Source organism: Myxocyprinus asiaticus, chromosome 1 (genome assembly GCF_019703515.2).
Source record: "Myxocyprinus asiaticus isolate MX2 ecotype Aquarium Trade chromosome 1, UBuf_Myxa_2, whole genome shotgun sequence".
NCBI classification, from domain to species: domain Eukaryota; kingdom Metazoa; phylum Chordata; class Actinopteri; order Cypriniformes; family Catostomidae; genus Myxocyprinus; species Myxocyprinus asiaticus.
Genome location: NC_059344.1, coordinates 13,096,520 through 13,123,502, shown reverse-complemented (window position 1 = coordinate 13,123,502; position 26,983 = coordinate 13,096,520). Strand labels below are relative to the sequence as shown.

At 41.1% G+C, this 26,983-nt stretch overlaps 1 protein-coding gene across 1 annotated transcript in view; it reads right to left on the bottom strand.

Moving 5' to 3' along the window:
* Positions 1-26,983, bottom strand: part of LOC127444804 (NT-3 growth factor receptor-like) — a 214,359-nt gene that overhangs the window by 158,230 nt on the left and 29,146 nt on the right. Inside the window, exons 2-3 of the mRNA XM_051704347.1 lie at positions 10,009-10,083; positions 6,864-6,935 (exon numbers count right to left, since the gene is read on the bottom strand). Of these exons, the coding sequence (XP_051560307.1) occupies positions 6,864-6,935; positions 10,009-10,083 (147 nt within the window). The remainder of the gene's footprint in view (positions 1-6,863; positions 6,936-10,008; positions 10,084-26,983) is intronic.

Here is a 26,983-nt window from a genome sequence, read left to right as displayed (position 1 = left end):
AGGGATACAAAGTGCAATGTCCCAGTGTTGTTATACTAATCAAATTACATACTGTACAAAATAGAATTTTAGAAATTGTTTAATGTTTTAAGCCACTGAGGATGACAGAGTGTGTCCAGCTTCAAAGGTTAACAAAAAGGGTGTGGCTTGGGTAGCTCAGCGAGTTTAACGCTGACTACCACCCCTGGAGTCACGAGTTCAAATCCAGGGTGTGCTGAGTGACTCCTGCCAGGTCTCCTAAGCAACCAAATTGGTCCGGTTGCTAGGGAGGTTAGAGTCACATCCTCGTGGTCGCAATCAGGGGTTCTCGCTCTCAGTGGGGCACATGGTAAGTTGTGCGTGGATCGCGGAGAGTAGCATGAGCCTCCACATGCTGTGAGTCTCCGCAGTGTTGATTGATGGTCTCAGAAGCGGAGGCAACTGAGACTTGTCCTCTGCCACCCGGATTGAGGTGAGTAACCGTGCCACCACGAGGACCTACTAAGTAGTGGGAATTGGGCATTCCAAATTGGGAGAAAAGGGGATTAAAAAAAAAAGAAAAAAAGGGTGTGACATTTAGCCGGGAATTCACTACGAATGAAATGTGCCTAACGATAGCATGGTTTATTTGCACATGCTGCCTGCCTTGTTTTAGCACTCCATTCACTAAAGTAACGGTGGTAACAGTGTAAATGGACAAAAACTCAGTTTTGAGTGCTTGGTTGGGAAGAATGCAGCAGATGATAAATAATTTGATGAATTACTGCTGCCACGAACAACAGAAAATGTACACAAATGTTGCTTTAAAATAATAATATAAAAAAAACATAGCTTTTAAATAAAATAAAAAGTTTTGAGTATAAGGCAAAATCTATACAGTAATAAGCCTAATTTTCATACAGTATAATTCAAGCGTGTTTGTGCTGAAAACAATGACAATGATTTAAATTATATAATCATGGCGCAGTACTATTTAGTGTATTAAGCATCTGGTTAAACTGAAGCGCGAGTGATTAGTGAATAAGGCACAGGTTTTTGCACTGAAATACGGAATGCAAAAGTGCCACATGTTTTTAGTGAATTTGCCCCTTAGTCTGTCGCAGAAGCAACAATTAATCCGAGCATGTCATGTTAGTGGACACAGACACTTTAAAGTAAGCAGCCTTTGCATCCTCATTCTATTCTGACCACACCACAAACACTTGTGGGGATGTTTTGAAAGCTGTCACAGCCTCTCATATTCTTAAAGGAATACTTCACCCAAAAATTAAAATTCTATATAATTTTATCACCCTCAGGCCATCCCAGTTGTGTATGACTTTCTTTCTTCAGCTGAACACAAACAAAGATTTTTAGAATAATATTTTAACTCTGTAGGACCACACAAGGTGGTACATACCATTTATGTACCAAAATTGTGAAGCTCCAAAAAGGACAAAAAGGCAGCATAAAAGTAATCTACGTCTACTGCACACACCCATATTTGAATAGAAGGACTGTTACCAATCTACTACTGCCATCATAGGACAACATCTGAATGATGCATTTAAAATTAGGGCCAGTCTGATGCAATTCTATGAAAATCACTAAAACAGCATGTTATTATACTGGATTAATGACAATTCTAAATCTCTCAGCCCTTCAGAAACGCTATTTTGATTGTAATATTCTTCTGCCAATCTCTTTAAGTTGTGTTAAAATGAATACATAATGTTTGGCCTCTAATTAAATGAGATGTCAGTGAAGGGACTTCAGTGAAGAAAGTGACATTTTGGAAAGGAGAATCACGTAGGGGAGAAACACTTAATGAGGAAGAGATTCTCCGGCCTCCCAAGAGGATATGACCTTACCTCCTTCCCTACAATGGGTCCTTCAAATTTATTAGGCCCCTGTTGATATGTGGGCTGTGGAGACACAACGTCTGGCCACCCAGACTGCACTCCCTAATTAACCACAGAGGGCATTTAGGACGCATAAAAACCAAAAGGTCCATTCAAGTCAATGTGAGGAATTAACAAATTTTCTTTGGGGAACTCATTGTGATGGAAATTTTGTTGAGATCATGGAGCATGCTATCAGACCAGCCTAAAATGCATGACACGAATTTGAAATAAACTAATATTAGTTTATTTCAAATTTGTGTCATGCATTTTATGTTGGTATATATATAATTTCATCCTATTAATTTTCCCCATAGACATTTTAAAAAATAAATCTTGAAAACAAAACCAGCCCGATTTAAGCGGAATTACAACATAATAGCATTTGAATTTTTAAATGATTTTAAAAAAATGAAAATTGCAAAGGTACAAGACATCTAAGTAAATTAACTATTCATCCCATAAAGCATGCAACAGTGAATTAGCAACAACAATACAAGTCATTGTATGTCATTGCTGTAAGTCACTGACTGTAAGTATGAAATACAATATATTTCAGGTTGTGGAGCGGGACGTGGTCATGTGTCTGACACTGGGGAGAGAGGAAGCAGTAAGGGCCATCACCTGGTGATTAATGATATGAAACACCTGTGTCTCATTACAGTGATGATGGAGATGGGCTCGAAAAGGCCGCCGAGAACGCCAGTGAAGGAGAGAGAGACGGGAAACAAGGAACCTGCAGTAGTGAAGCTGAAGTGAATTTAGTAGTGAAGCTGAAGTGTATTGTGCTGTGAAGCTAAAAGTGCATGTACTGCTGTCAAGCTAAAACCATTAAAAGTTATCTTACCTGGACTGCAACCCCGCTTCCTTCCTTTTATTGGAACCTCTACACAGGTTTATTGCAAAATATTAATGTACTATATAAGCTGTTTGAGGGTGTAGGAAGACTGGCTTATGTCATTCACAATGCTTTATGGGAGTGGGCGGTCACTGTTTAGCTCTTTTGCCGCAATTCCTATTTCCTTGCTAGCAGCACCTTCTGTGATTGGTCGATCTTGCTTAAGGTTTGTGGGTAGTGTAATACTTGACCAGGAATTTAGCTATTCAACACATATGCTTCATTAAGTAGAATGCATGGCCTCTAAATAAGCTTACATAAACACAATTGCTTAACTTCTTCAAAGTCTTAAAATATGTTATGATAAAAATGGGTTTCTCAGTGTAGAAAATGAACTTTCAGAGGCCAACTGTTGCACTCTAAATGCCTCGTATTGTCGAATTCTTACTGTAGACTACTCTAACAAGTCCTTAATTTAAACCTTGAATTAACTTTCATAATATTTTTTCCTATGAATATTGTATGTCTGTTATCAAAACAAAAAAACAAAAAATTCAGATAAAACTTTGATCCATGGGCTAGGTGACTACTTTTCTGGGCGACCTTGACGGTTATTAAAATTGCGTAGGTATGATTGGTCATGCTTTTTTGGCATTACTGGGAGAACGCAAAATGCTCACATTACTAAATTTTCACCTCCCACTGCCCGCTTTGGTACGCCCTGACCGAGGCACCTCTTGGTATAGACATGTTGGCACACAGCTGGCCCCCTGGACTACGCAAGTATGCCAGACCCTGTGCAAGGTCAGGGAGGACGGGGAGCAAGTCATGCTAGTAGCCATCCTAGTCATCCAAGTCATCCTACTGGCCCACCCAGACATGGTTCTCAGATCTCACGCTCCTTGCGAATTCCCCTGAGGAAGGACCTTCTTTCTCAGGGACGGGGCACCATCTGGCACCCGCGACCAGACCTCTGGAATCTCCACGTCTGGCCCTTGGACAGGACGCGGAGGACTTAAGTGGCCTACCGCCCGCGGTGGAAGACACGATCACTCAGGCTAGGGCTCCCTCTATGAGGCGCCTGTATGCCTTGAAGTGGCGTCTGTTCGCTAAGTGGTGTTCTTCCCGACGGGAAGACCCCCAGAGATGCGCAGTCAGATCAGTGCTTTCCTTCCTGCAGGAGAGGTTGGAGGGGCGGCTGTCCCCCTCCACCTTGAAGGTGTATGTAGCCGCTATTTAGGCTCATTATGATGCAGTAGATGGTAAGTACTTGGGGAAGCATGACTTGATCATCAGGTTTCTGAGAGGCACTAGGAGGTTGAACCCCTCTAGTTTGCGCCTCATTCCCCTGTGGGACCTCTCTGTAGTCCTTCAGGGTCTACAGGGAGCTCCCTTTGAGCCCTTAGAGTCAGCTGAGCATAAGGCACTCTCTTTCAAGACTGCCCACCTGACTGCGCTCACTTCCATCAAGAGGGTAGGGGACCTGCAAGCGTTCTCTGTCAGCAAATCATGCCTGGAGTTCGGTCCGGGTTACTCTCACGTGATCCTGAGACCCCGACCGGGCTATGTGCCCAAGGTTCCCACGACCCCTTTTAGGGATCAGGTGGTGAACCTGCAAGAGCTGCCCCAGGAGGAGCATACCCAGCCTTGGCATTGCTGTGTCCAGTGTGAGCTTCACGCATCTTTTTGGATCGCACGCAGAGCTTTAGAAGCTCCGAGCAGCTCTTTGTCTGCTTTGGTAGACAGCGGAAAGGAAGCACTGTCTCCAAACAGAGAATCACCCACTGGGTCATTGATGCCATCACTATGGCATATAATGCTCAGGACATGCCACCCCCTGCGGGGTTACGAGCCCACTCTACCAGGAGTGTGGAGGCCTCCTGGGCCCTGGCCAGTGGCGCATCTTTGGCAGACATCTGCAGAGCAGCGGGCTGGGCAACACCCAACACCTTTGCGAGGTTCTGCAATCTCCGGGTTGAGTCGGTTTCGTCCCGTGTAGTTGCAGGCACAAGCAGGTAAGTTCTGGGACAGCTGGCTGGGTGTACCACTTGCACATAGCGCCTTTCCCCTCCCTTGAGGGGAAGACTTGTGCTCTTGACTCCCAGTAGTGTTCACATACTGTAATCCCTGGATGACTTCCTCCTTAGCCCTGTGGCAGTCGAGTTTGCGGAGAAACTCGCTGCCGGCTCAGTAAGTGCGCTGGTAAGTCCCTGTACTGAGGTAGGTGCTCCGCATGCGGTGGTTCTCCATAGGTAACCCCATTTGTTATATCTTTCGTAAAATCATGTATTGAGCAGAGGGCCCCCTGCTCCGGTCGCCATGCTTGTAGAAACTCCTCCCCCCTTGGGTAGGACCTACCATACGACTCTCCACATGACATACTTCCGACAAGACTCGGTAAGACCATGTGATGTATTTCCACTTGAAGTACCCCCCCCCCCCCTTCTCTGGGCAGGGTGTGGTCTCCGTGGTGTCTTCCCCTTGGGAGAGACACCTAGTAGTGTCACTACATCGACACAATGTCTCGTTCCCTCCATCAGGGAACGGAGGTTATGAAAGTAACCATGACGTTTTTTTTGTTTTGTTTTTTTTTGTCTAATGGCCTAATGCAAGGCATTAAGGGTTCAGTTGTGCAACTCTTTACTTAGACTAGAAGATAATAACTAGAGTAATGAACATACTAAAATTGCCCTTAATTCAACTTACTCCTCATGGCCTAAATGAAGATGAAATCGTTGTCAATTACATCTGAATAAGATTTATGTCCTTTGACCATTACAACTTCAAAACCACCCATTTCAGTCCTCTGAGAGCCACAATTAAATAAGATATATGCAGTCATCATCTTTGTCACCAGAGTTCCTGACCATATTTTAATGACTCTACAATTAGCTTGTCCATCTGCTCTGTTTGTCCCTTAAGTGAATGCAAGATTTTTATTTTTATTTTTATTTTTTTTATCCATTCATGGAGTGATTAGCCTGTTTGCTTGCCTGTAATTGAGACCATTAGTGTATTCTCTATAAAATGTATACATTTCCCTGGCTGTGAGATCCAGTAACCAAACAGGCTATTGCAAACATCAAAAGCAATAGGTAGGTATGTTGATTATAGGCATAAAAGGTGAAAATTTAGTAATGTGAGCATTTTGCGTTCTCCAAGTAATGCCAAAAAAGCATGACCAATCATACCTACGCAATTTTAATAACCGTCAAGGTCGCCCAGAAAAGTAGTCACCTAGCCCATGGATCAAAGTTTTATCTGTCTTATGTAAATGACACACCATATGGCATGAGGCATGAGTGGTTGAATGCATTGACAAGTGGCAGAGCTAACTGACTAGGCAAGGAGTCTGTGCAACCCTACCCATCAGTTATGCAAAGGGCCAAAAAAAAAAAGGTTTCATAACAGCAACAGTAAAAGAAAAATAGCAGGAGCTGTGGCCTTAAACTGGCACCTACATTTCAGAGGTAAATGGCAAATTCAGTAAGTGTCAGAAGATAGGATTGCTGTTACAGGAACAAAAAAGGTCATACTTGTTTAAATCATGTTGAGCATTTAAAATCATATCAGATCGATTTCTGGTTGAGCTACACCTTTATCTATCAAAGAACATTTGAATCTGCAATAGAACAATGGTTGTTGACTGGTTTAGCTTCAGGGCCCCGATTTTACATTGAGCATCAAGTGGCAATCCAACAAAGTACCAAATTTTTTATGTCCTTAAATTTCAACATGAAAATTATTATTATTACCCAGTGAACTTCAAAGACCCAACAATATGCAAAATTATTAACATGACATAAGAGGAATAGGAAAAATTGCAATTTTGTAAATGCGTAAACAACAGAAAAAATTATTCACCATCACATGGAACAAACACTGGGCTAAATATTGTATTTATATTAGCCATATTACCAAGTGACAAATTAATTTGTGTCAGAACACAAGAGTTTGATAGGATGTGCTGTCTTGATAGGGTGTCAACAACAAAAGATATGGGACTATGCACAATTACTGTATATGGTTAGATGCATGTCATTATTTGTATGTAACATTGTTTTTTTCACTGCTGTCCTCGATCCTATCAGAACAGACTTGCAACTAATTTTTGGGTGGTGACCCACTGTTTGAGAACTACTGCCATTAGAAATCATTTTACTTACATGTAGCGGAGGTGAGGGTTCTGTGCAAATGCACGTGCCTGGATTATCCGTAAATTGCAGTTCATTATCGTCCTGGAAAAAGACAAAGAGGCCTATATGAAAATGCACGCTTCATCAGAAAAATCTTAGTGAATGATAGGTGTCATTTGGTTCAAAACAAATAGCTAGCATCAATCCAGCAATGGTACATGCAAATAAATTTCCCAAGGACCACCAAAAAAATAATTTCTGCCTCCACACAGAGCAGTTCATCTAGACATTTTGACTGAGGGCCCTATTGTTGGTCCTTTGCACCTGATATTGCTAGTCAGTCATTCAAAGATGAGAAAGCCAACTGTTCGTTAGAGCCTTGCAGGTTGATACACCATTTATGATGATAAACTGCAGAACCAATCTCAGTTCACCATCTTTCCCATCTCTTCAGAGAGTGTCATTAGAATAATGGTATCATCAGGGTCCCCATTTTCACAGTGCCGAGCCACTGCGGCAACTGGAATTAATTGTGCATCCTAAAGACTCTGTTCACAGCCGCCGTGGCATTAATTGGTAATGACTACATCCTTTTCATTACACAAATTTAATGCTAAAAGTGATTACACTCACAACCCCTTATCCAACGAACAGTAATCAGCACAGAATTTGTTTTATTATGACGATGGCTCTATTTTAAAATTCTCCGAATACTGAGAATTATCTATCACTGAAAAGAGAAGGAGATAAGGAGGATGTTGCCCATGTGTATACCATTTTTCTACTCAACCATTCAGCTCTCACTGTAAAAGCTTACAAACAAATGTAAGGGGCCTTTTTTTCTCGAAACTCTCATTACGGTCCTTCATGCAACATACATGAACTTGTGGGGGTGGGATTACGTGTGAGGGCAAAAATGTATTGTAAGTGCCACTGCAATGGTGTTTCTCTGACTGCATTAGTGCAGGTTTTTGTTTCTTACCTTTCAAAAGGAAAGTTCTTCAAGATAAACTTTTAAAAAGTCAAAAAAGTTATATACTGTACAGCGATAAGAGTTGGGTTATATTCTGTAGCAGGACAGCCCTAGCTTAATAGATTGAAGTTCTGGGTTAAAACAAATCACAACTCAAGTTTGTACAATAACAGTATATACATAATATCAGTGCCCCAAACTAGCAGCCTACCAATTAACTCAAGTGAGTTGAGATGTTCTATGACTCAACTACACTATTCCACACCAAACCGCCACTGAGAGGACTTGCATTCATGCTTTTGCTCATGTAACATTGCTAGCTAAGTCGTTTATGCTTAAAAAAGCAAAAAAAAAAAAAAAAAAGAAGATGTGACGAGCAGAGATCAACACATGCAGAGACTGATGACCTTTAGTGGAACCTCAAAGGGTAATTTTGATGCTCGGTATTCAGAACATAAGCATGGGAAAGACCCGAAGAGACCACCACCAGCAGAAGAGGGGGCAATGTTAATGAGAAAGTGCTAACTTGAGGCTGGGGATATTCCACTTAGCTTCCTTGTTGAAGGATCAAGGGGAGTGGAGGGGCAAACTCTGTCCTGAGGGTGTGAGGAATAGAGGATAGGGAGGAGATCGATGGGAGGGGTTTGACAGAGGTGAAGGAAAATGCATAAGTGGGAGTGATGAAACTCTGAGGGAGGTCTGGATCTGCAGCAGATGGTCAAGTTTTCTCCACCAGACTTTTTTTTTTAATCTTTTTTATAAATTCATACTGTATATGTAACTAAATATACTGTATGTATATAAACATATACATTGTATGGATTTTACAGCCTAATACCCACTCATGCAAAGGAGTTAGTTCATAATGCACTAACTAATGTTAACATACAACTTTTAATGTAAAAAAAAAGTATTAATATATGTTAGAATTAACATTAATCAAGATAAATAAGTGCTTTAAAAGGACTGTTCATTGTTAGTTCATGTCAACTAAAGTAGTTAACTAATGCAAACAAATACAACCTTATTGTAAAGTGTTACTGAATAAATATATTATCAATGTTTTTGGATTACTAGATTAATTTTTGGTTTATGACCTTGCTTTATTCAACCCATTGTATTTATGACCACTAGTCCCATCACTTTAATTAGAAGCTTCATGCCATCAGGGTGTGCTCTATGGAACTTATTTACAGTTGTGCCATCTTTAATTTTTGACCTGAATGACAACAAGGCTGTGAGGGATAGACTTACAGTCTCTTCAATGGGTTGTAGTGTTGTTTAAAGGGTTATGGATTGTTTCACTGATGTGTCTGCTAAATGAATAAATGTATATGTAATGTAAATGTGATCTCTGAGCTTTATACAGTTGATGCCATTAGAGCGACACTAAGTCTATTCCTCGCAGCTTCGTTTTCATTCAGTCAAAAATCTAATATGGCACTACTGTGAATAAGGTCTTTACACCTGGCATTAGCATGTGTATCATACCCAAATAGCATGTGGATATTCTTAGGCTGGACTTAATTGCATTTACACCTTGCATTCTAATGCATCTCCATTGTGATCAGATAGAGATCCAATCACACTTATCCACACAAAATGGAAAACGACACTGACATGTTACATCAGAGATCATTTTTCCATCATGTACCACATTTTAAAACATATTTCAAATCATTCATAATGTTCAATAATGCTAGCAACCTCATTACATCAATTATGTACGTAGCTATATGTGGACAATGAAAATGCATTTGTATTTTTACATTGAATGAATGTGGTCAGAATCCGTCCCTGACCACAGCCAAATATGGTTTTAGTGATGCTATTCCAATGCATCTTGGGTGATTTTGATGGCTTTTAATGTGGTTATATGCTATCCGATTGTGATCGGATAACACATATTAATGCCAGGTGTGAATGGGGTTTATGATGGCCAATCTACTGTATATTATTTACAAGAGTTTTATTAATACTCTGTTTAATTTAGATTTTTTTATTATTATTTTTTATTTTTTTTTACTTTACTCATGTATATTGTATATTTAAATTTGCATCTTGACCTTTCCAATATGGCAGATATGCTGATGTAGTGGTGTTATTAGCAACAGCTGCTCATGAAGCATCTGGTATGAGCAAGGTCTACAATCACTGCTCATGAACATTAGACGAGTAAGGGTCGAGTTTTGGAATACTCACAGTCTCTGGAGTCCTGTGTACAGTTCCATGTCAACATCCTTAAGAATCTGCAATCCTGTCCAATTCTCGATGTGTCTACAAAAGAAACAGAGAAACATTAAAAATGACACCATTACCACCCATTTATTCAACCAGTGGATATGTGTTTTTCCGCTTGGATAGCCCAATGATGGCTGCTGCAGGGACCCAATGGAAAGTCCTAGGAGTTTTGAAAAATGTATCATAGTTCAGCAAGTGCTTGTGAAATATTCCTCTCAAAGGCATTTCTGTGTTGGTGAGGCAGATGGCCTAAGGGTGTGATTACTCGCAAACCACAGCGCGAAATAGTTAGCAAAACAATTTGCTTTCCCCTAGACTGTAAGGTCAAACACATAGAACATGTGGGAAACACAAAGATAATTACTATGTATACCATGTAGCAGGGACGTGCCGTCCATATAAGCAAGGTAAGCAATGCTTACCTAACAGAAGGGTGAAAAGAAAAATGACACTATGAAATATTTAAATATAATTGTTAATATAAACCACTGTTTTTGTTCAAATTCATCATCTTTCATCTCAGTTGAGCAGCACAGACAGTTATTCATGTATTCGCTTTGGCGCCACCCTCAGGTACAAGCACTTTATGTTATGCTTTCTCTGAGTAAAATAATTGTTTACCACCCTTTCATTCAACAGTGTAGGTTCAAACTGAATCACACCTGTTAATACAAATGGCCAAGGTAAGCATGCTTACCAAATGAGTAAGCCAAATAGAATGCTCCTTCCTTCAGTCACGCTATCTGATAGGCTAGATTTTAGTTTTGTGTCAACACGTTCAAATTCATGTAACTAATGCATTATTAAGCACTAAAATGGCTATAGTGTAAGCATCGACATCCTACATGGATTTGGCAAAGTTAATTTCAATTATAAATTGAGAAAGAGAGGCTATCAAAACTTCAACAAGGGGGTGACTTTTACAACAAAGTGATGAAAATGTTCATTCACAAGGAGAGATGCATGGATTTTGTGTTCAAGTAAAGGTAAGTTAATGTATTTATTAAAAATCTGTTTTATTGATACTAGGTCATAGATACTAGGTCATTGTGTCTGGTTAGTCTGAGGCTATGAAGTGGTGATCTGGCAATCATGTCCTTCTTGAGTTATGTCTGTTTTATAGTTCTAACATTAGGGTGCAGTGTCTGTTTAAAAAATATATATTAAGGAATATAGACTGCCATGTCTACATTACATTTGCGTTGTGCATTCAGGTTACGACTGTTGTCTTTGGTGGTCAGATTAGTTAATTGCTGCTGTCCATTCCAGTGGTTCTGAACTGTGGGAAAAGTGACATGTGAGGTCTCTGATGTTGAAACTATTAACAGGAAATCTTTTCTTTTTTGTTGTTATTGTGTTAAAACAAGATCTTCTGGCACTATGGCTCACTATGATTTAATGGACATAAACATGCTCAGCTCAATATATGACAATCTTTCATTTGTGTGATGTGAGCAATATTACTGTTCTGAATTTAAAATAATTTGGTCATGAAGTTTGCCACTAGGGTTTATATATATATATATATATATATATATATATATATATATATATATATATATATATACACACAGTATATAGTATATACTAAAAGCTGCGAGTAAGACTCAGGCATCCATTATGGCTCAATTAGACAGGTATAGGGGGCCCCTTGTGGCCCGAGAGAGAAGGGAAGATGTAATGATCTGGAGACAGATAGGCTTTGGATTGTAAGGGGCCTCCAAGTAGGATTTTGCTTAGGACCCCCATTTGCTCAGAAACAGCCCTGCTTGTAGAACAATCAGACAGATAAGTAAACATATACCCAATGTCATTGAAACATCATTATCAGTGTCACAATCTATTTGAAAACAATTACATTTAAAATTGCCAGGGCATTCAACGCTGCTTTTATTTCCTGTTCTACAAGCTTCTTCTATCTGCCAGCTAAAACAAACACAATCTGGACAGAAGTGAATGATGTTCCAAGCTGGAGAAATCACAGACATGCCACTGACAGAAAAGCACCACACACCAAAGCAAATAAGATCACGTGCCTCAAGATCACACACACTTGCTCCCTGACAACACCACAAGCCCCCGAAACCACAGTCCACAACAGTACATCAGATAGATTTAGTTTTAGTTTACAGCAGGGGAGAGGGTGACACTTTACAAATGAGCCACACTGCAGTTAATGTAATACAGCAGAAGCTCTGGTACTTTACTGCCCATTGGTTTTAGAAAGCATCCTCAGGTCACTAATTTCCCCAAAGAGCTTTGATTCTGGGCTTACAACAGCTCACTACTGAACCAATGCCCCCATTTGTTGGACCCTCTTTCATTACACAACTGTGATCAAATACAGCAGTTAGCTGTTCTTCTGACATGGACAGCATTTTGTGCAAAAGAAATGAAGATAAAAATAAATAAATAAATAAATAAATAAATAAATAAATACACTGTAAAGTTAAAGCAATCATTTCGAAGGGGGGGGGGGGGGTGTTTAGCGCAAGACGTTATCCTAAGTATATAAGATATACATTTTATAGTAGTTAAGTCCAGAATCAACTTTATGCTACTGTAGTAACCAATAATGGGTAAAATTAAAAAGAGAGCACATGGAATTTACTAATTTCATTTACCAAAAAGCTTTAGATGTCATATAGCCTACACTGCAAAAGGGGTAATATTTAAATTGAGGGCATATTTTTACCTGATCTAACCTTACAAAAAGACTTTTGTTGGCATAACTTAAAGTAATCAGGTTGATTTAGTCATATTAAATGATATTTTTCATTTAAAAAAAGCAGTTAATTTAGATGTAACCATATGAAGGACATTTTTACCTAATACAAGCTACTCAACAAAACATTTTTCACATATGCAGTTTATACGAATAAAAAAAAGAAAAAAAGAAAAAAATATATATATATATATATATATATATATATATACACACACACACACACACACACACACACACACACACACACACACACACACACCGATAAGCCACAACATTAAAACCACCTGCCTAATATTGTGTATAATAGTTGGTGCCAGATGGGCTGGTTTGAGTATTTCTGTAACTGCTGATCTCCTGGGATTTGCATGCACAACAGTCTCTAGAATTTACTCAGAATGGTGCCAAAAACGAAAAACATCCAGTGAGCAGCAGTTCTGTGGATGGAAATGTTTTGTTGATGAGAGAGGTCAACAGAGAATGGCCAGACTGATTCGAACTGACAAAGTCTATGGTAACTCAGATAACTGCTCTGTACAATTGTGGTGAGACGAAGAGCATCTCAGAATGCTATTCTGAGATGCGGGTTGGCGCTGTTTTGGCAAGGGGGACCTACACAATATTAGGCATGTGGTTTTAATGTTGTGGCTGATCGGTATGTATACACACACACACACACATATATATATATATATATATAGCACATTTTCTGAAGCAACTACTTCATTTCGTTTAACTTCTATGACACTTTTGTTTCAAATGGTTAGGCTTGAACCTCTGTCTTCCAGGTCCAAAGTCCAACACTCTATCAGGTGAGCTACTGCGAAAGCTAATCTCATTGGAATAAGTGTGTAAATAGGTGTCTGTAATAGAACCGTTAAAATTTATAGTTTTTCAAATGATGCTTTAGACAAAAGTTGTTCCATTATCATAGGATAACAGTGTGAGTAATAGAGTGAAATATTAATGCTTATAAAGCCCAAAGTATGCTTCGATTTTGACATGAATGCTCAGCGTCTGCGTACAGTCGAATGCAAGCCTGTCAATGTATACTCCATATGATGTGTGCGCATATACAGGCATTTGGCGCATGCACACTATGACTGCTATGAGACGCCGGACTATTTCTCTTCAGGAGTTTTGACCCTTAAATGTCTTTATATTCCTTCAAACTTCAAACATATGCATTCTAGGGGTAGTGATGCAAACTCTCTTATATTATAAAAAATATTTAACAAAATTTTTAAAAAGTCAGTTTGCATGGTTAAAGACACGTTCATGAAGGAATACCTACAGAGATCAAAAGACCACTTCATGTAAAAATTAGAGCCAAAAAGTAGATGGCCATATAATTTTTAGGGTTAAAATACTTTCTCTTTTCCAAGTTAATATGCAGAGAAAACTGTACATGTAAGTTATCCATTGCCATTGGTAGGCTGATTTCCCCAAAAAGTGTAAACAATGTGGCACTCTCAAAATATTGCTGTTTATCATTGTTTTTGGTTAAATAAATGTTGTCAAATGTTGTTTATTGTTCCAAACATATATTGTTAGCCATAAAATTAACAACACAAATTAGCAATATTGTTATCAATATTATTAATACTCCTAATATACACCTTAGCCAAATACATTTAAACTTTTTCACAATTCCTGACATTTAATCGTAGAAAACATTCCCTGCATAAGGTCAGTTTGGTTCACTACTTTATTTTAAGAATGTAAAATATCAGAATTATAAAAGAGATAATTATTTATTTCAGATTTTATTCCTTTCATCATATTACCAGTGGGTCAGAAGTTTACATACACTTTGCTAGTATTTGGTAGCATTGCCTTTAAATTGTTTAACTTGGGTAAAAAATTTTGAGTAGCCTTCCACAAGCTTCTCACAATAAGTTGCTGGAATTTTGGCCCATTCCTCCAGACCGAACTGCTGTAACTGAGTCAGGTTTGAAGGCCTCCTTGCTCGCACATGCTTTTTCAGTTCTACACACATTTTCTATCGGATTGAGGTAAGGGCTTTGTGATGGCCACTCCATACCTTGACTTTATTGTCCGTAAGCCATTTTGCCACAACTTTGGAGGAATGCTTGGGGTCATTGTCCATTTGGAAGACCCATTTGTGACTGAGCTTTAACTTCCTGGCTGATGTCTTGAGATGTTGCTTCAATATAGCGACAAAAATTTCCTTCCTCATGATGCCATCTATTTTGTGAAGTGTACCAGTCTGTCCTGGAGCAAAGCACCCCCACAACATGATGCTGCAACCCCCATGCTTCACAGTTGGGATGGTGTTCTTCGGCTTGCAAGTCTCACCCTTTTTCCTCCAAATATAACAATGGTCATTATGGCCAAACAGTTACAATTTTGTTTCATTAGACCAGAGAACATTTCTCCAAAAAGTAAGATCTTTGTCCCCATGTGCACTTGCAAACTGTAGTCTGGCTTTTTTATGGTGTTTTTGGAGCAGTGGAATCTTCCTTGCTGAGCAGCCTTTCAAGTTATGTCGATATAGGACTCGGTTTACTGTGGATATAGATACTTATCTACCTGTTTCCTCCAGCATCTTAACAAGGTCCTTTGCTGTTGTTCTGGGATTGATTTGCACTTTTCACACCAAATTACATTCATCTCTAGGAGACAGAATGTGTCTCCTTCCTGAGCGGTATGATGGCTGTGTGGTCCCATGTTGTTTATACTTGCATACTATTGTTTGTACAGATGAAAGTAGTACCTTCAGGCATTTGGGAATTGCTCCCAAGGATGAACCAGACTTGTGGAGGTCCACAGTTTCTTTTCTGAGGTCTTGGCTGATTTCTTTTGATTTTCCCATGATGTCAAGCAAAGAGGCACTGAGTTTGAAATGAGGCCTTTAAATACATCCATAGGTACACCTCCAATTCAGTACACCTCCTATCAGAAGCTAATTGGCTAATTGTCTAAAGCCTTGACATAATGTTCTGGAATTTTCCAAGCTGCTTAAAGGCACAGTTAACTTAGTGTATGTAAACTTCTGACCCACTGGAATTGTGATATAGTCAATTAAAAGTGAAACAGTCTTTCTGTAAACAATTTCTGGAAAAAAGACTCATGTCATGCACAAAGTAGATGTCCAAAAACGACTTGCCAAAATTATAGTTTGCTAATATTAAGTCTGTGGAGTGATTAAAAAATGAGTTTTAATGACTTCAACCTAAGTGTATGTACACTTCTGACTTTAACTGTAGGTTAATGACATGAAGAATAATTATTCCCAATATTAACAATATTGTCCCCACCTCACAGGTTTACTCCTAAATGACGTTATCTCTGACAGTTGAGTGATTTACAAACGCTTTGTGTTTCTATCGGATGCAAAAAAAAAAAAAAAAAAAAACTACAGCTGAGTCAGAATAGGTATATTATGTGTCCAGATACAGTGGAGAAACCATTTTTGTGGAGATGCTCAACTGAAGCACTGTGAATCATTCCAATATTTTTTAAAGGCTCATCGCCTGTACCATCTCAGCTTGCAATGAAAAGCCTCTCTCAGGCTGTGTGCAAGTTCATGGCTGTTTCACCCATAATCTCCTCTCTACTCTCCATTGTTTCAACTTTCCATGCCTGCACATGATTAACGACTTTGTTTAAATGATCTACAGCCCAAGTATATGGAGCTTAATAGAGGAACATTTAATAAAACAGATCATCTCTTGGGTGCTCTCTGAGCATTGATTGACACCATCCTGATTGACACCCTCCTTTTGTTTTCTGAGCCAGGCGTTATGGAAAGAGCCCCAAAACAGACGAAAATAGCAGTAGAAGCAGTGATCCAAAGTCTTCCTTTTATCTCACACGTTCATTATATGGGCAAAGAATGTTGAAGAAGATCATAATTACTTCAGCCAATGAAACCATTTTAAATACTCTTAGACTATTAAAGCAATATTATAGAATTGGTTCTCAATTATTCTATTCTGTTCTGTTCTGTTCTGTTCTCTTCAGTTAGGTAGCGGACAGCAAGGCAATAACAGTGTTAAATGTGAAATAAAATGCAATTAACCATTTAATTGTGCATAGTTAAGACAGCAACATAAAAAAAGCATTTCAGCTTTCAAAAGGAGAAACATTTCCCATATTTTTTGTTGCTGAGGATGCACATCAAAGATTTTCAGGTTTTTTTTTTTGTTGTTGTTGTTGTTGTTGTTTTTTGGCATAGGTAGACCTTACATGCCATCATTGACAGGTTGCATGATATACCCTCATTCTCAACATCCACAAGCAAAACTACACAAGGTAAAAAATATGACCCAGGCTACATAAAATATGGTTTCACTCAAAGTGAGGATACATTTTTTGGTGCCAAAACATTTGTTCAAGCCTGACACAGTCACATTACAATTTAAAGAGAAATTATGAAAAAAAAAAAAAAAAATTCAGTCACTGGCTCCTTAACAGAAACATTTCGGAGCCAAATGGCTGTTTTTCGTTGCCAAATTACAGAAGTACTTGATTTAGATGGCTGTTCAGAAGCAAGATAGAAAGCAGAAGAAAAGAAAGACTGATAACACCTCCAATTACACATGTAACCTCGGTTCCCTGAGATGAAGGGAACGAGACATTGCTAAGGGGAAAGTACTTTTCTCGACAACCTAATTGAAACCCTTGTATTATAACACCAATCTTCTGATTGGCAATGATGTTTGAGCACTGCCCCTTTAGGCATGCATTAGGAGTATATAAGTGGGTACTCAAGCATCATTACTTTAGATTTTCTGACTAAGGGACAGAGGGCATTACTCTTTCCTCAAGTCACTGAAGTAGTAGTGCGGCCAGCTTTCGCAATGTATCGTTCCCTTCATCTCAGGGAACCGAGGTTACATGCGTAACCAGAGATGTTCCCTTTCGATTCAGTCCACACGACATTGCTATGGGGAACAGAATCCCATCCCGCCACACTATGTGATGTCACACCCTCAATGATAACACACTTGAATACAGACATGTTTAAGTAATGACAGGACTGTAGGCCGACGAATATAAGATATGCTTTAAGTGTATATATAATGAAAAACCCTACATGGGTAGTACCAGATGGGGGTTAATATAGCCTGGGAATCTATAGAGATACACATAGTGTGATTTTAACCCTTTCACAAACTTGGTTGGAAAAGTAGGTTTTATTTTTTATAGTGAGTGCTTGTGAGTTCAGAGGGGGTATTATAACCACAGCTTACATATTGGTGGCTGAATTAATATAACAGGTAGCCTACCTGCAACAGAGGGATTAAGCTTACCCGCTGGACATAAAAAGCACTCTAGACAGAGAGGACTTGTGAAGAGATGATGCCACATCAAGGTTGTAAAACCGTGTTTTGAATGTGTGCGAACGTGCTTTGTGAAAACCATCCTGCTGCCAAACATATGTCCTGTAAGGAGACCCCGTTTGTCCGTGCCCATGAGGATGCCATGCCTCCAGTTGAATGCGCTTTGACTCCAATAGGGCAACTCATGCCTTGTGATTTGTAGGTGAGGGCGATCGCATCGACAATCCAGTGACAGAGCCTGTGTTTGGAGACGGACATGCCTTTTGTGTGACCTCCTAAACAAATAAAGAGCTCTGAAACTTGTGGGTGTGCTCAACATATGTGTGCAGTGCCTGCACCGGGCATAACAAATGCATAGACTGCTCTTCATCTGAATTAAATGGTGGGGGACAGAAAGCTTGCAGACGAACCATCTGAGCCTAGAAGGGAGTTGATAAAATCTTAGGCACGTAGCCTTTTCTAGGTTTAATCGAGGCCTTTGAAAGGCCTGGTCTGAACTCCACACATGAGCAATCAGTTGACAGTGCTTGTATGTCACCCACTCTTTTAAATGAGGAAAATGCCAACAGTAGTGTAGTCTTTAATGAAAGCACATGCAACTCAACCGATTCCAGCGGTCTGAATGGGGGATTCATGAGTGCTTTCAGCACTAAATTTTGGTCCCAGGTCGGCAACATAGCAGGGCGAAGGGGGTTAAGCCGCCTTAAGGAATTTTATGATCAGATCGTGTCTGCCTATAGAGGAACCTGCCTCTGGGGTATGAAACGCCAAGATCATCGTTACACAAACCTTGAGCGTTGACAGGGTAAGACCAGAATCTAATCACTCTTGAAGGAACGTAAGGATCTCAGCTATGGATCAGTTTACTGGCTCTACACTACACGAAGAGCACCAGGTTGCAAACACCTGCCATTTTAGTACATAGAGACGTCTTGTAGGATGGTGCTCTAGCATGTAAATGGTGTTTATCACCGACTGAGCCAATTACAGCTGGTTTGATGTGCTCCGTTCAGGGGCCACACATGCAGGTTCCACAGTTCTGGCTGGCAATGCCAAATCATGCCTTACGCCTGAGAGAGGAGGTCCTTCCTCAGTAGTATTTCCCACGGAGGGCTGTCTAATAACTCTATCATCTTCGGAAACCAGGACTGGTTTGACAATTTCCACTTATCGGACTTTGCTTATGACAGAGTGAAGGAGGCGTATCAGGGGAAATGCATATTTGCATTTCGCCAGCCACTTGTGTGCCAATGCGTCCACCCCCAGCGGGGCTTGGGACATTGAGTACCAGAGGGGACAGTGGGTGTTCTCCTCAGAGGCGAATAGGTCGACTTCCACTCTGTCGAATACTTCCCAAATCCTCAGAACTGTCTGAGGGTGAAGCCGCCACTCCCCCGGCAGTGCTCCCTGGCGTGATAGTAGGTCCGCTCTGTAATTCAGGTAGCCCAGAACATATGTCGCATGTAGGGAGAGGATGACGCCTGCTTCATTAGAGGATGCGTTGTGTTATGCACATCAATTGTGGTGATCGGGTTCCGCCTTGGCGATTTATGTACGCAACCACATGTTGTCCGAATGAATAAAAATCTGATGATTCACAATGTTGGAATGGAAAGCCTTCAAGGCTAGAAAGACAGTCAGTAGTTCTAGGTGGTTGATGTGCCACGCTCACTTTGCACCTGTCCATGTGCTGACAGCTGGCCGTCCATCGCACACCGTGCCCCAACCCGTGTTGGGCGCATCCGTGGTCACCACTTTTCATCTGCATACTTGACCCAGCTTAACACCTTGCTGATAGAAGGCTGGAGCTGTCCATAGTGCTAAAGCAGCCAGACAGTGGAAAGTTACCTGAATGCGCTTGCACCCGTGGTGCCAGGCTTGCTGCTGTACATATTATTTGAGCCAATACTGGAGACGTCTCATGTGTAACATACCTAAAGGCATGATGGAGGATGCTGCCGCCATAAAATCCAGTATTTTCTGAAAAGACATCAGAGGATGTTTTCCCCAGTTTGAACAGAGACAGACACTGAAGAATGGCCTGTACACGTTCACTAGTGAGGTGTGCTCGCATGCTCACAGAGTTGAGCTGAACTCCTAAAAAGAAGATTTGTTGGCTGGGGGAAAGTGTGCTATTCGTTCATTCAAACCCAGACATTCCAGATGGCAAAACAATCAGTCTCTGTGTTCATCAGCAGAGCCTCTGATTAGGCTAGTAACAGCCAATCGTCCAGGTAATTCAACACATGCACACCACTCATTTTCAATAGGGTGAGTGCCGCATCAATATATTTCGTGAACATGCGGGGAGCCAGAGACAGACCGAAAGGAAGGACTTTGAATTGATACGCAGTTCCCTCAAACACGAATCTCAAAAACTACCTGTGGCACGGCGCAATCAGTACATGAAAGTATGCATCCTTCATGTCTATTGATTCAAACTAGTCCTGTGGATGGATGTGCGATAAGATCTGTTTCTGAGTTATCATTTTAAATTGGCGCTTTGCAAGGGTATGATTCAGGCATCTCAGAACTAGAATAGGTCGGAGCTTGCCGTCTTTCTTTAGAATGAGAAAATAGCAGCTGTAAACCCCACTGTGGGCATCTCAGTCCAGTAGAGTCTCCTTGCATTTTTTGCAAGGAGATTTTTAATCTCTGCATGCAATACAGTATACCCTGTGGTGGGACCACAGATTGCAGAATGCTGTTGAAGCAAGGTGGCCAGCATACAAACTGATTTGTCTAGCCATGTTCTATAGTGTTCAACACCCAATTTGATACTCCTGTGAGAGTTCACCAGGCATCCGCGCAGCAAGACAGTGGGTTTATAGATTTTCTCCCTACATTAGATGGGATGCCCTTTGCCATAGGGAAGCAGTTGGCCATGGTGTGCGGTGTGTGATAAACTGATACCATGTGAGAGCTCGCCGCTTGTCTGCGCAGCGAGATAGCAGGCTTACTGATTCGCTTACTATAGGAGATGGGGTGCTGCTCACCATAGAGAAGCGGTTAGCCATGGTGTGTGGGGCATGATAAACTGACATGCCCGTAAGAGTTCGCCACGTATCCGCACAGCGAGACAGCTGGCTTATTGATTTGCTCGCTACATGAGGCAAAGTGCCGCTTGCCACAGGGAAGTGGTTGATCATAGTGTGTGTGTGAGAAACGTTGGAGTAAATTGCTCTTTTATTGAGAATGTGTGAGTGTTCCATTGTTTTACAATGGCCGCTTTTTTCTTTTTTGCAAGAACATTCTTTATTTGAGCAGAACACAAATAAGCAGTATTTAACACAAAATCCTGTTCCTGTGGTGGGGAAGAGGGGGGAAATGCTGTGTGCCTTGACTCAAGCCTTCTTTGGTGTTGAGCTGAGAACAACGGCTGGCTCTAGTTTCCTCTTTACGGGGCTGGACCCATCAGGAACATTTCTGCTGTCTGGGGGGGTTTTTCCCTCAGCCATGGTTCGCGTTGGGATGGCGGGTGCTTTCGCTTGGGCCATGGTTTACGCAGCTTTACTGCTGGTACCACAGTGTCTTTTGGTGGCACGTGGGCAGTGAGAGCGGGGTTATTTGTCAGCCGCTGACCAGAGGTAGAGTGGGAGTGGGCTGGGTAAGAGGCAGCACTGCTCCTCTTAAGTAAAAAATGCCTCATTGCCTGTGACTGTTTTTGAGCAGTAATGAAGCACTCAGAAAAAAAACCCCATGGCATTGCTGAAGAGGCCATCATGTGACACTGGAGTGTCAAGGAGGGCGGCTTTCTCCTTGTCACACATGTCCGTGAAAGACTACCAGGTTGCTTAATGCTTTTCCGATGGCCTGAATGGTAGCTTTCGTAGCTCGCAGCGCCAAGTTTGTTGCGGTGTGAAGCTCTTTAAACATCTCTGGATCGGGGCCTTGCTCATCCATATATTTCGAATAGCTTGGCTTAAAAAATGTGGAGCATGGGCAGAGAATCGGAAACGACCTCCGTGGTCGTGTTCATGGGATGAGACTCGGGAACGACCTCTGTAATCATGGGCATGGGCAGAGACTCGGGAACGACCTCTGTGGTCGTGGGCATGGGAGGAGACTCGGGAACGACCTCCGTGGTCGAGAACATGGGCAAAAACTGGGAAACGACCTCCGTGGTTGTGGGCATGAGCGGAGACTCAGGAATGACCACTGTGGTCATGTTCGTGGGATGAGACTCAGGAACGACCTCTGTGGTCATGGGCATGGGCGGAGACTCGAGAACGACCTCTGTGGTCGTGGGCATGGACGGAGACTCGGGAACGGCCTCTGTGGTCGTGGGCAAGGGCGGAGACTCGGGAACGACCTCCGTGGTCGTGGGCATGGGCGGAGACACGGGAACGACCTCCGTGGTCGTGGGCATGGGCAGAGACTCGGGAACGACCTCCGTGGTCGTGGGCATGGGCGGAGACTCGGGAATGATCTCTGTGGTCATGTACACGGGAAGAGACTCGGGAACAGAAACTTTTCTTCCCCTTCTCCTCCTCCGGATGGCTGAAGTTGACAACGCTGGCTCTGGGACGGATGATGCTGGCAATGCCGGCTCTGGGACGGACGAGGCTTCTAGCTTGTTGGCCGTGGCAAGCTTGGGCTCGTTGGCCGTGGCAGGGATGGGTGTAGGCTCTTTGGCCATGGGCGTAGGCTCATTGGCCATGGCAGGCGTGGGCGTAGGCTCGTTGGCCGTGGCAGGCGTGGGCGTAGGCTCGTTGGCCGTGGCAGGCGTGGGCGTAGGCTCGTTGGCCGTGGCAGGCGTGGGTGTAGGCTCGTTGGCCGTGGCAGGCGTGGGCGTAGGCTCGTTGTCCGTGGCAGGCGTGGGCGTACGCTCGTTGGCCGTGGCAGGCGTGGGCGTAGGCTCGTTGGCCGTGGCAGGCGTGGGCGTAGGCTCGTTGGCCGTGGCAGGCATGAGTACTGACAAGCTGTGAGGAAGGGTCTTCATGATCCTACGTACCGACATAAGTGGTGGATAATTTAACTTGGAAACAAGGGCCATGGGAGGCTGGGTTGTGGCATGGCGTGGAGTAGACTTAAACTTGGTGGTGACATGGCATGTAGCAGACTCAGGCATAGCTGTGGCATGGCGTTGAGCAGGCTGAGGTGTTGCTGTTAAATGACATGGAACAGGCTGAGGTGTGGAAGACTCGGAAACCTGAACCGGGGTTGAGAGAGGAGATTTCCCTGAAGCAAATTTCTCTAAAATTAACTCCACATATTCCTCCCACGTGTAATCACCGGTCTCCGGCAATTCCCTCCACTTGTGAGCTAGGATGTCGATCTGATACAAGGACTTCAAGTGGGAATTGGTAAATCCCGTGTATCTGGCAACGGTGCTAAACAGATGAGAGTATTCTCTAATTGGTAAGTTTGCTCGGCTCAACTGGACAAAGTACACTGCTAGATCCATTTCGGATGGTCAGTCTTTCTGTAATGAGGCATACGTGGAATGAGGATCTAAATGCAGCTTTTAATGGAAACCAAAAATAAACAAAGTAACTCAGAATAGAATGAAACAAAAACACGGGAAACCAAGCACAGAACATGACAACACGTGAAGACTGACAAAGAAACCAGGGGAAACAAGGGCTTAAATACACATGGGCAAACAAGGAAATGAGGAACACCTGGGGAAAACAATCAGGGGAAAACCAATCATAAAATGAAACTACAAAAGGACTACAAACTAACAGGAAACAGGAACTAAACAAGAATTTCAACATAAAAGTCAACACAAAAACAGGGAATATGTGACAGGTTCAATACAAGTTAAGCCCAATCGACAGCACTTGTGGCATAATGTTGATTACCACAAAAAAAAAAAAAAAAATAATAATAATAATAATAATAATAATAATAATAATAATTGACTTGTCCCTCCTTTTCTTTAAAAAAAAAAAAAAAAACCTGTGTTACAGTGAGGCACATACAATGAAAGTGATGTCAGGATCGGTTTGAGGAAGGTGAGGACTCAAATGCAGAAATAATGCAATAGGGCTTTATTGATAAAGATATAAACAAAAACAAATATAAACCGCCCCGAAGGGGAAAACTCCTAAGTCCAGGGCAGCGCAGAGCAGACCGGCTAGGCTGGAAACACAGGGCTGGAACAGACAAGACAGAACACAACAGGAACCGACTTGGCAGACATCTAACAGGATAAAAAAACAAAACCAAAAAAACACAACAAACCAGCACAGGACTGAAAACAAAGGGAGGTTAAATATGGGAGGAAATGAGGAGGGTAACGAGGGAGAGCAGGTGGATAACAAGATAGGTGGAACAGATAACAAGTAACTAGGTAAAAGAGGGGGCGGGGTAACACTAAAGACTGAACTGACAGTTCACATGGCAATGAGGAAACACAATAAAGACATGTGCGCTCATAACACTAGTGTCAGCACCTAGCCGCCAACTAAAAACAAAACTAACCAAAGTGGCAGGATCCAGAAACTAGATACACAATACAAAATAACACAAAACACAAAACAAACACAAAAGACAGGTGCCAGGTCCCAACACTGAAGAAAAATACTTAACTAGAGTGTCGGGAACCTGACAAGTGAATGGGGCCAACTTATGAACATTAAAATACTCGCTGTTTCAAAAGTATTGCCACAAGACATAAACAATACGTGTTAACATGATTTTAGTGTGATAAAATCACTTAGTAATAATTTCTGTGTAAAGTTTTATCCAATTTTACAACTTCATTGCCATGACAATATAACGTCAAAAAACCCTTAAACCCTAAAACGACTGTAAAAATGACAATTTAAATAACTTTACAGCTCAAATAATGCATGAGTTTTGACTTAAACATTTATGTAAGTGCTTTTATAAAATGATTAGCTTCACATTTATGCTTTTAACCCTAAAAAACATTGGCCCCATTCACTTCCATTGTAAGTGCCTCACTTTGACCTCCATTTTTGCTTTTTTGAAGAAAAGGAGGGAAGAGTCGAAATAATTTTTTGTGGTAATCAATATTATGCCACAAATGCTGTTGACTGAGCTTAACTTGTACTGAACTCGGAATATTCCTTTAAATTACATGTTGTCACATGAACAATTAATCAGTAATTAGACTGATGTTAAGTCTAACGAACATGAACTCACTTAAATGTATGATTCATTGAGAAAGTGACTGATTCAAACTATTTACCTGAGCTCCTGAGTTCAAACACATTTTGTGAATCTTTTCGGGTGATTCATTAAAAAGACCTGGTTCAAAAGAGTTATTTGTAAGTGAATCAGACATCATGGCTTGTGCTGTGTGTTGTTGCATGCAGAGGAGTAAAAAGCAGTGAAAGATACACTGGCGTGTGCTCTAAAGATGCAATTCAGTCACTCACTAGATGATTATCTGACACAAAACCACATATGAACACACACAAAGTGTTGCCGACTGTCGCTAATGGTGACTATATTTAAAATTGTTGTCGCATTTGCGACCATTTAAGTTGCAGTCTGGAGCCCTGAAATTGTCAAATTTCCCGTTTAGCCTATGTTATGTTAAAAATTGTACATATTACTAGGCCTATGAAATTCATGGTAACATTAATGCATATAATTGTATTCACTTTTAAGGATATTTTTGTTTACTTTTGCACAATAGAGAAAATTTGATAATGTGTTGGGTTACCACTTGATGTCCAATGTAAAATCTGGGTCCTGAAGCAAAACCAGTTGAGAATCACTGTAGCAGAGCAACCGTTTCTTTACAAACCTATACTGTTTTTCAGCCTGACTGCTTGAGCCAGTAATCATACTCTTTGACTGGCCTTCCTTCTACACCCACAAAACATCTGAATAAATGTAACTGCACCTAGACAGGTGTACAACATGCATAATTTCTAAAGGATTAGTCGATGAAATTACAGCTGGATTCCATTTGTTGTTGATTTCTAGTTTCAGCCCTGGATTTACATTTCTAATGTTTTAATACAACATGCCTCACCTTATTGCTAACAAGCTTTCAATCATTCGTTGGTGCCTGGATGCTGATTTGCATTTTAAATCCTCATGCACCGCCTTTCTATTGCTAAGGAAAATGTATATAACATTATGTGAGGAAGTACTTCTAAGGTTTGTTGACATTTTTATATCTGGCTTAGCGTTTAGAAAATAGGGTGTTGCTATTCAGTTGAGTGATTGTTAGCACATTGCTGTATTGCTGCTAGGACACTGCAAGGTGGTTGCTAACCCAAAGTACCGGTATGATCAATACTGTTGTTTGCCTAAGCAAGCACCACTAAATAACTTGATAATCAACACCCAGCATAACTACAACATTACTAGGTCATCTAAGAAATCAACCAAAAATATGACCAGTCAAATATTATCTAAATATACTATCAAAATCATATAATATACAGTATATGATACATATACAGTATATGTAAATATCAGGACCATATGGCACACTACATCAATAGCTAAGCCTTGGGGACTAGAAATGAGTGAAATCTTTGAAGTATTGACTACTTTGCTCACTGAAGACTTATAAAAGTACCATATTATTGAGCTTTCTGATCAATCAGCTAACTTGCACACTAAAAGGCATTCAATAGGTGTAAAATCATGATAATAGACCTTATTCATGCTAGCGCCATCTTTAATTTTTAATGGGAATGACAACGAGGCTGTGAGGGATTGATTTACAGTCTCTTCAATGGGCTGTTCTGCGGTTTAAAGTGTTTTTGGATCATTCCGCGGACAAAACATTGATAAAATATTTGTCCAAGAACATCCAGTATATAAAGAACTCCAGACAACATGAGTTGTGGAAAATCAGATGTGATCTAGGCACTGGCGTAGCCAAGGGTGGGCCGGGGTGGGCCTGGGCCAACCCAAATTAGACCCAGGCCCACCCAGAATATTCGAGATAATTTTTTTACTTTAA